The 10,823-nt window shown below is 41.0% G+C and overlaps 1 protein-coding gene across 1 annotated transcript; it reads left to right on the plus strand.

Annotated features, from left to right (window-relative positions):
• The first annotated feature begins 2,929 nt into the window (after positions 1–2,929).
• Positions 2,930–9,889, plus strand: LOC118401921 (zinc finger protein 35-like). Its single transcript, XM_035799613.2, has 2 exons — positions 2,930–3,061; positions 3,273–9,889. The coding sequence occupies exon 2, from the start codon at positions 3,485–3,487 to the stop codon at positions 4,382–4,384; it is 900 nt and encodes a 299-aa protein (XP_035655506.1). The 5' UTR covers positions 2,930–3,061; positions 3,273–3,484; the 3' UTR covers positions 4,385–9,889.
• Positions 9,890–10,823: the final 934 nt, after the last annotated feature.

Consider the following 10,823-nt stretch of genomic DNA (forward strand, 5'->3'; position numbering starts at 1 on the left):
TCAATCAACACCACCTGTTATCTTCTACACACGATCTAATATGCATACTCTTTATCTAATACCTCTACTTACACTACCGTTCAAAAGTTTGGGGTCACTTAGAAATGTTCTTGCCTAGAAGGCCAGCATCCCGGAGTCGCCTCTTCACTGCTGACGTTGAGACTGGTGTTTTGCTGGTACTATTTAATGAAGCTGCCAGTTGAGGACTTGTGAGGCGTCTGTTTCTCAAACTAGACACTCTAATGTGCTTGTCCTCTTGCTCAGTTGTGCACCGGGGCCTCCCACTCCTCTTTCTATTCTGGTTAGGGCCAGTTTGCGCTGTTCTGTGAAGATAGTAGTACACAGCGTTGTACGAGATCTTCTATTTCTTGGCAATTGATCACATGGAATAGCCTTCATTTCTCAGAAAAAGAATAGACTGATGAGTTTGAGAAAAAAGTTTTGTTTCTGGCCGTTTTGAGCCTGTAATCGAACCCACAAATGCTGATGCTCCAGATACTCAACTGGTCTAAAGAAGGCTGTTTTTATTGCTTCTTTAATTAGCACAACAGTTTTCAGCTGTGCTAACATACTTGCTAAAGGGTTTTCTAAAAATCAGTTAGCCTTTTAAAGCTGCCACCCCCGTGCTTCACGGTTGGGATGGTGTTCTTCGGCTTGCAAGCCTCCCCCTTTTTCCGCCAAAGATAACGATGGTCATTATGGCCAAACAGTTCAATTTTTGTTTCATCAGACCAGAGGACATTTCTCCAAAAAGTACAATCTTTGTACCCATGTGCAGTTGCAAACCGTAGTCTGGATTTTTTTATGGCTTCTTCCTTGCTAAGCAGCCTTTCAGGTTATGTCGATATAGGACTTGTTTTACTGTGGATATAGATACTTTTGTACCTGTTTTCTCCAGCATCTTCACAAGGTCCTTTGCGGTTGTTCTGGGATTGATTTGCACTTTTCGCACCAAAGTACGTTCATCTCTAGGAGACAGAACACGTCTCCTTACTGAGCGGTATGACTGCTGCCTGGTCCCATGGTGTTTATACTTGCGTACTATTTTTTGTACAGATGAACGTGGTACCTTCAGGCGTTTGGAAATTGCTCCCAAGGATGAACCAGACTTGTGGAGGTTTACATTTTTTTTTCTTGGCTGATTTCTTTTGATTTTCCCATGATGTCAAGCAAAGAGGTGCTGAGTTTGAAGGTAGGCCTTGACTCAAATGATGTCAATTAACCTATCAGAAGCTTCGAAAGCCATGACTTCATTTTCTGGAATTTTCCAAGCTGTTTAAAGGCATAGTCAACTTAGTGTATGTAAACTTCTGTTCCACTGGAATTGTGAAACAATTGTTTGCGTCATGCACTAAGTAGATGTCCTAACCGACTTGCCAAAACTATAGTTTGTTCACAAGAAATTTGTGGAGTGGTTGAAAAACGAGTTTTAATGACTCCAACCTAAGTGTATGTAAACTTTCGACTTCAACTGTATGTACATACCTTTAAAAACCTAAGAGAAGGACCTCAATGTAAATCAGCTATAATGCATGTAGTATGCAATAGTTACTTGAAATATATTTTAACTTCACATTAAACTAGTTTTTTTCCTTTGTTCCTCAGCTGTGTCAAACATGTTATTTCTCTTCTCTCCTTTAATAAATACCACACCACATTTTTAGAACGGTTTCATTAGGTTGTGTGGATGAGAATGGAGATGACAATATTTGATCAGATATAAATAATGAATTTGTATGAATGGTTAAAAAGTGTTTTCGTATTTTACCACAATGCGTTGTGCATTATAAATGCAAATAGCCTTGGCTGCATTTATAATGTCTGCCACTGCACTCTCCCCAACATGTAGCCATATCTATTTAACTAAAAAAATAAGTTTTACTATCTGAATTCTTTGTCGTATTTTTTTTGTAAATAGATATGGCTGCTTTACGTGCAGACACCTAGCCCAAAACGCTGCATGCGGTACTTTTCCCTTTACGTCGTTTCCCTTTACATGACACACGACGTAAAATAAATAATACCGCCATCCTGTGGTCGGTTGGGCCTGAATACACCCTGGTACTTTGCCAGTGTCAAACTATACCACATTTGAAGGGCTGTTGCAGTCTCATATTTACGGTAATACTTTATGAGTTGAACGGAAGTGCGATTACATACGAATATCCCACTTCCAACATTGCTGCTATTTATCAACAACATTGTTTGCGCGACTCGTTCTCTTCTTACACATACCAACTTGGGCCATTTGCCATAGTGTTAGAACTATAAATAAACGGATTGTTTCTTACACATTGGCTAGTTAGAGAATTGTATTCTATTTACTTAATCACAGAGAATCCTGGGTTGGACAAGATGGCCAGCTGCAATTTTCAGGCGCAGTTGGTATCCATTCTTGAGGTATTGGCTAAAGCAGCTGTAGCAGAAATAAACAATCGTGTAGATGATAGCTGTGCTGTTATACGTTTGGAAATGACCCAAAGCCAGCGAGATATTGATGTACTGAAAAAGAAGTGTCAAATGATGGAGAGCGAGCTGAAGAAGACACGAGGACGAGTCAGGAGAAAAGGTAGTACTTCACGGTAATTTGATTACTTCTTGAACAAATTAATAAAGACACAAATGTGTGAATAATCCTAATAATTGACTGAATACAATTATTTTCCAGGTTTTTACCCCATGTTATCAGAGAGATCTTCATATCCAGTTAAGATTGTTTTGAACAAGCAGAGGAGTAACTCGCAGTGGGGAGAAGACAATATGGCAGTTGAAGAGGACTCTCTCCATGTGTGATACATCACCTTTTAGAGTTATAGAGACCTGACCTTTTGGATCAATTCTGTTATTGGAATATCAGGAGAATTTACCGCTTTCGTGTGATTCATTAGTATGAAAAGGGTTAGATATGCTGTGTGTCCAGAGTATTAACCTCAGTCCCTGTTACAGCCTACAGATGTGGAACAGAGAGTGGAGACTGAACCCATACTGATCAAAGATGAGGAGACAGCAGAGGACGTGTGGAAGACTGACCCTCAGGAAGAGCTCAGGATTACTGGAGAGGGTGGGTGTGACCATAAGGGGTACTGCTCTGTCTGTCTATGGAAGAATGTGTTGATGTGGTGGTATGCACGTTCCAATTTGCTACATTGCTGTCGGGTGTTTTATGTTCTGGCATATGGCGTGCATGTACAGTCCGTTCAAAAGCAGTCGTATTTTGCAATTGTTAAGGGTCTTTTATAATGTTTAATTTATGTTGATCCCCAAATCTGTAGAGCCTGGTTCCAAGCCTGGGAAATCACCATCCTTTGAGCAACGGCACTGTGATGAGGACTTCATCACACAACCCAATATATCTCCCAGAGACTCCGTGGAACATTACCCCAATTCTGATCGTCCAGAGGAACCAGGAACACCCCGGCTCTCATCTACAAAGGTGTTCAGCACAGAGCAGCACCGGCCAGACGAGGACTCACTAAACCTAGTGATGGTGAAAGATGAAAAAGAGGAGGAGCTGGATCAGACCACAACCCTGGCAGGACCTGACCAGTTTGTCATGGATGACAATGATGGGCAGCTGTGGACCTCTGTGGATCCAGGCAGAAACACTGACCCTGATGGCCACCCAGATTTCTCCTTTCATTCCACAGAAGAGTACTCTCAGAATATCTCAATTTACCCATCTCATAGTGGGCTGCCATCCATTCCTACGATGACCAATGAAGTGGGGCCACCGCTTCACTCTTCTATATGGAAACCACATGCTAATATGTTCAGTGCAGCAAAACACATTAAAAGACATATCAGGACATCGGCTGATGAGACTAGACAACAGATGCCAGAGGGACAGAGTAGCGAGACGCTGAACTCAAATAATGCAGGTAATAGTTTAGCTCTACAGTCAAGGCAGCATCAATACAGGGCTTCAGAAGCAACAGTGAGATTGAGTGAGTGCATGACAGGGTCAAACATGGCCACCACCTCCACCTTCTCAGAATACAGCCTGAGTCGCAGTAGTTTTAACATGGTGAAGAGAATGAGGACTCAATGGAGGTCGGGCGGCACCACCGAGAGGCGTTTCAGCTGCACCTTTTGTGGGAAGAGCTTCCAGCGTCTCTGCCAGCTCAAAGTACACCTCCGGAGTCACACCGGAGAGAAACCGTACACCTGCGATCAGTGTGGCAGGAGTTTTACCCAGCAGTGCAACCTGATCAGACATGCTATGGTCCACAGCGGGGAGAAGCCCTACGAGTGCACACAGTGTGGGAAGTGCTTCACCCGGCGCTCCAAAATGACATCACATCAGAGAACTCACATAGGAGAGAGTCCAGTGTCTCAATACGTGATACCTGCATACCCTGGGGATCCACACAAAAGTTTAATGTAGTCTCAGAACAAATAGGAACATAATTTCAGTTTTTCTGTAACTCTTTCTACATGGAATTGTGGTGCAGAAGGTATTTTGACAAGCTTTTCCTCCAAATAGTTTGTGCTTTTCTTGTTTGATTGTTGAAGGCTTGATTTTGAGAGTGAATCTGTCTTTTAGATCAATAATACTAATACATGAGACCTATATGTAGAGCTTTTCAATGACCCAAAATTGCTTTACAATTGTTGAAAAAAATGATCACAAGACGGCACCAGACTAATAGCAGGAGAAACAAAGAGAAGGGGGAGGGGCTTAAAGTAAGGACAAGAGTGTGTGTAGGTGCTTTTTTTCAATTAGATTTGCTCAACTCCTGTGTCTTTTCATCCAAGTCCTCTCCCGCCTCCTTTGGAAAAAAGGTCAAAATAATGGAGGAGAGGGGGTGAGGAGAGTGATGTGGACGAAAATGTGCTTTTATGGAATGAGATGGTCCTTATCCATCAGGCAAAGGACGTTTACCGGGGTGGATCCCAAAATAAATGTGTAAAGCGATGAAAAAAATGTAAGTTAGTTTTGCAATACATTTTATACATAAAAGATTAAGTAGCATATTGTTTTTAAATGTGTGCATGCTTTTCTCTGACGACAATTCAACGGCTGATTCAAAGGGTGTGTTGAAGTGTTAAAACTCTTCTGTGCTAGGATACACTTGTGCTTCCTCGTCAAAAGGGGGGCTATCAAGAAGGGGGAGACGTCTTAGTTTGCCCAATAACGAATAGAGTACCACAGTATGAGTCATAATACCCATAAAACCTAGCGGTCAAACTAACATGGTTTCTATTGTTATTCCACCATAAATTGTTCCCATTGGGGATTTTAGAAACACTTCAAATAAGGGCTGTGTTTCATGTAGGCTTACCCTGACATGACATTTTGATAACCATGTAAATATCTCAATTAAGTATTTACTCCCCCCCCAAAATGTAATGCTAATTAGCTGCTAATGTGGCTATCATAAGAACTACAAATGCCATGATGATCTAGACGAGACTGTCGAGGCAAAGGTAAGAATCTCTGGATTAACTATCTGTTAGCTAAATGTAGTAATGAATAAACTCGCAAAATGTTTTTCAATTGACAGTTCTGTGAACTGTCTTGTGCAAGTTGTAAATTGACACAATACCTGTTAGCAAAGGCGTCAGTTAGAGATGACATGCAGGAGCTTGCAGGGATTTGTAGTTTTGCATAATGCCTACGTTGACGGTAATTAACATTTTCGAATCTGAGTAAATAGAGTCGAATATATTGATTGAGATTTACATGGTTATCAAAACGTTAAGATAATCCATCCCCCTGTTAGGGTTAGGAAGCATATCAAGAAGCTGATTAAACAGCATGATCATTACAGAGGCGCACTTTGTGCTGGGGACAAAAAAAGGCCACTCTGAAATATGTCGTTTTGTCATACAACACAATGCCTCAAATTTTGAGGGAGCGTGCAATTGGCATGCTGACTGCAGAAATGTCTACCAGAGCTGTTTCCAGATAATTTAATATGAATTTCTCTACCATAAGCAGCCTCCAAAGTCTCAATACATGGTACCCGCATACCCTGGGGATACACACACAAGTTTAATGTTGTCTCAGACCAGATGGAACAAAGTTAATAATCTGATAATTTTTTGGATAACATCTTCTATGGGAAAAGTTGGTACATAAGGTATTTTGAGACATTTTGACTAGATTTTCCTACGAATTCATTTGTGAAATGTTTTTCATGTTTGACTGTTAAGGGCTCCTAATTTTTTATTTATTTCAATAACCTATTTAAAAAAACATTTCTCATTTACAATGTGACTCCAAAATGACACAATACATTATTTACTATGAATTTATATTGGGCACAACATAATCCGAAACACAACCAAAACAAACTGCAAATGCATCCAACAAGTTTGTAGAGTCACAAGCTTGATTTAGTCATTGCGTGCTAGGAATATGGGACCAAATACTAAACATTTGACTAAATGTAATACACTACAGTTGAAGTCAGAAGTTTACATACACCTTAGCCAAATAAATTTAAACTCAGTTTTTCACAATTCCTGACATTTTATCCTAGTAAAAATGCCCTGTCTTAGGTCAGTTAGGATCACCACTTTATTTTAAGAATGTGAAATGTCAGAATAATAGTAGAGAATGATTTATTTCAGCTTTTATTTCTTTCATCACATTCCTAGTGGGTCAGAAGTTCACATACACTCAATTAGTATTTGGTAGCCTTGCCTTTAAACTGTTTAACTTGGGTCAAACATTTCAGGTAATCTTCCACAAGCTTCCCACAATAATTTGGGTGAATTTTGGCCCATTCCTCCTGACAGAGCTGGTGTAAATTAGTCAGGTTTGTAGGCCTCCTTGCTCGCACACACTTTTTCAGTTCTGCCCACACATTTTCTATAGGATTGAGGTCAGGGCTTTGTGATGGCCAATCCAATACCTTGACTTTGTTGTCCTTAAGCCATTTTGCCACAAGTTTGGAAGTATGCTTGGGGTCATTGTCCATCTGGAAGACCAATTTGAGAACAAGCTTTAACTTCCTGACTGATGTCTTGAGATGTTGCTTCAATATATCCAGATAATTTCCCTCATGAAGCCATCTATTTTGTGAAGTGCACCAGTCCCTCCTGCAGCGAAGCACCCCAACAACATGATACTGCACCCCCGTGCTTCACAGTTGGGATGGTGTCTTTGGCTTGCAAGCCTCCCCCTTTTTCCTCCAAACATAACAATGGGCATTATGGCCAAACAGTTCTATTTTTGTTTCATCAGACCAGAGGACATTTCTCCAAAGCCTTTCAGGTTATTTCGATATAGGACTCGTTTTACTGTGGATATAGTAAATTATGACAAGCATACCCATAACATGATGCAGCCACCACCATGCTTGAAAATATGAAGAGTGGTACTCAGTGATGTGTTGTTGGATTTGCCCCAAACGCTTTGTATTCAGGACATAAAGTTAATTTCTTTGCCACACTTTTTTCAGTTTTACTATAGTGCCTTATTGCAAACAGGATGAGTGTTTTGGGATATTTTTATTCTTTACAAGCATCCTTCATTTCCAGCAGCAGCATACCACCCTGCATCAGACACTAGATGCTGCTGGAACAGGTGTTGGAGGGCCAGTAGGAGCCACCCTTTCCTCTGGTCTGAAAAAAATATCCCAATGGACCAGGGCAGTGATTGGGGACATTGCCCTGTGTAGGGTGCCATCTTTCGGATGGGATGTTAAATGGGTGTCCTGACTCTGTGGTCACTAAAGAGCCCATGGCACTTATTGTAAGAATAGGGTTGTTAACCCCGGTGTCCAGGCTAAAATCCCAATCTTGCCCTCATACGGTCACCTAATCAAACCAAGCTTACAATTGACTCCTTCATCCGATCCCCTGTAACTATTCCCCAGGTTGTTGCTGTAAATGAGAATGGGTTCTCAGTCCACCAAAAGAAGACCACCAAATACTCTTGAAATCTCCATAACTAACTACAACATTTTCAGACAAGATAGAAAGGCCAAAGGGGGTGGTGTTGCAATCTACTGCAGAGAGAGTCTGCAGAGTTCTGTCCTACTATCCAGGTCTGTACCAAAACAATTTGAACTTCTACTTTTAAAAATCCACCTCTCTAAAAACAAGTCTCTCACTGTTGCCGCCTGCTATAGACCACCCTCTGCCCCCAGCTGTGCTCTGGACACCATATGTGAACTGATTGCCCCCTATCTATCTTCAGAGCTCGTGCTGCTAGGTGACCTAAACTGGAACGTGCTTAACACCCCAGCCATCCTACAATCTAAGCTTGATGCCCTCAATCTGACACAAATGATCAATGAACCTACCAGGTACCACCCCAAAGCCTTAAACACGGGCACCCTCATAGATATCATCCTAACCAAATTGCCCTCTAAATACACCTCTGCTGTTTTCAACCAAGATCTCAGCAATCACTGCCTCATGGCCTGCATCCGTAATGGGTCAGTGGTCAAATTACCTCCACTCATCACTGTCAAACACTTCACCGAGCAGGCCTTTCTAATAGACCTGGCCTGGGTATCCTGGAAGGATATTGACCTCATCCTGTCAGTAGAGGATGCCTGTTTTTCTTTTTAAATGCCTTCCTCACCATCTTAAATAAGCACGCCCCATTCAAGACATTTAGAAACAGATATAGCCATTGGTTCTCTCCAGACCTGACTGCCCTTAACCAACACAAAAACATCCTATGGCGTTCTGCATTAGCATTGAACAGCCCCCGTGATATGCAACTTTTCAGGGAAGTTAGAAACCAATATACGCAGGCAGTTAGAAAAGCCAAGGCTAGCTTTTTCAAGCTGAAATTTGCTTCCTGCAACACAAACTCAAAACTAAATGCATGCTCTTCAACCGATCGCTGCCTGCACCTGCCCGCCCGTCCAGCATCACTACTCTGGACAGTTCTGACTTAGAATATGTTGACAACTACAAATACCTAGGTGTCTGGTTAGACTGTAAACTCTCCTTCCAGACTCACATCAAACATCTCCAATCCAAAGTTAAATCTAGAATTGGCTTCCTATTTCGCGACAAAGCATCCTTCACTCAAGCTGCCAAACATACCCTTGTAAAACTGACCATCCTACCGATCCTCGACTTCGGCGATGTCATTTACAAAATAGCCTCCAATACCCTACTCAATAAATTGGATGCAGTCTATCACAGTTCCTCCGTTCTGTCACCAATGCCCCATCTACTACCCACCACTGCGACCTGTACACTCTCGTTGGCTGGCCGTCGCTTCATACTCCTCGCCAAACCCACTGGCTCCATGTCATCTACAAGACTCTGCTAGGTGAAGTCCCCCTTTATCTCAGCTCGCTGGTCACCATAGCAGCACCCACCTGTAGCACGCGTTCCAGCAGGTACTGTATATCTCCCTGGTCACCCCCAAAACCAATTCTTCCTTTGGCCGCCCCTCCTTCCAGTTCTCTGCTGCCAATGACTGGAACGAACTACAAAAATCTCTGAAACTGGAAACACTTATCTCCCTCACTAGCTTTAAGCACCAACTGTCAGAGCAGCTCACAGATTACTGCACCTGTCCATAGCCCACCTATAATTTAGCCCAAACAACTACCTCTTCCCCTACTGTATTTATTTTGCTCCTTTGCACCCCATTATTTATTTTTCTACTTTGCACATTCTTCCACTGCAAATCTACCATTCCAGTGTTTTACTTGCTGTATTGTATTTACTTCGCACCATGGCCTTTTTTGCCTTTACCTCCCCAAATCTCACCTCATTTGCTCACATCGTATATAGACTTGTTTCTACTGTATTATTGACTGTATGTTTGTTTATTCCATGTGTAACTGTGTTGTTGTTGTATGTGTCGAACTGCTTTGCTTTATCTTTGCCAGGTCGCAATTGTAAATGAGAACTTGTTCTCAACTTGCCTACCTGGTTAAGTAAAGGTGAAATAAAAAATAGAAGTCAACTTACCTAGTAAAATAACGGTTAAATAGAAAATGTACTCTGTCATTTAGGTTAGTATTGTGGAGTAACTACAATCAGTGGGGTAAAGTACTTATTCAAAAATACTTTAGAGTACCACTTAAGTTGTTTTTTGGGGAATCTTTACTATTTATATTTTTGACAACTTTTTACTCTTACTTCACTCCATTCCTCAAGAAAATAATGTACTTTTTACTACATACATTTTCTCTGACACCCGAAAGTACTTGTTACATTTTGAATGCTTAGCAGGACAGGAAAATGGTCCAATTCACACACTTATCAAGAGTTCATCCCTGGTTATCCCTACTGCGTCTGATCTGACTCACTAAACACAAACACTTCATTTATAAGTTGTCTGAATGTTGGAGTGTGCCCCTGGCTAAAAAAACAAGAACATTGTGCCATCTGGTTTGCTTAATGTAAAGAATTTGAAATTATTTATACTTTTAGTTTCGATACTTAAGTATATTTATTACCAAATACTTTTAATATTTTACTGGTTGACTTTTACTTGAGTCATTTTCTATTAAGGTATGTTTACTTTGACTCAAGGTTGACAATTAGGTACTTTTTCCACCACTGACTCCAATGTTATGCTGTCCTCTGTTTCTCCGATCACAGCCATTAAACTATACAGTGGGGGAAAAAAGTATTTAGTCAGCCACAAATTGTGCAAGTTCTCCCACTTATAAATACTTATTTTCCACCATAATTTGCAAATAAATTCATTAAAAATCCTACAATGTGATTTTCTGGATTTTTTTTCTCTCATTTTGTCTGTCATAGTTGAAGTTTACCTATAATGAAAATTACAGGCCTCATCTTTTTACGTGGGATAACTTGCACAAGTGATGGCTGACTAAATACTTTTTTGCCCCACTGTAACTGTTTTTAAGTCACCATTGGCCTCATGG

This window comes from Oncorhynchus keta, chromosome 23 (genome assembly GCF_023373465.1).
Source record: "Oncorhynchus keta strain PuntledgeMale-10-30-2019 chromosome 23, Oket_V2, whole genome shotgun sequence".
Taxonomy (NCBI): Eukaryota; Metazoa; Chordata; class Actinopteri; order Salmoniformes; family Salmonidae; genus Oncorhynchus; species Oncorhynchus keta.

Bases quoted from the DNA above. Each gene is read 5' to 3' on its own strand.
- LOC118401921 (XM_035799613.2), top strand. From the start codon at position 3,485: ATGGTGAAAGATGAAAAAGAGGAGGAGCTGGATCAGACCACAACCCTG.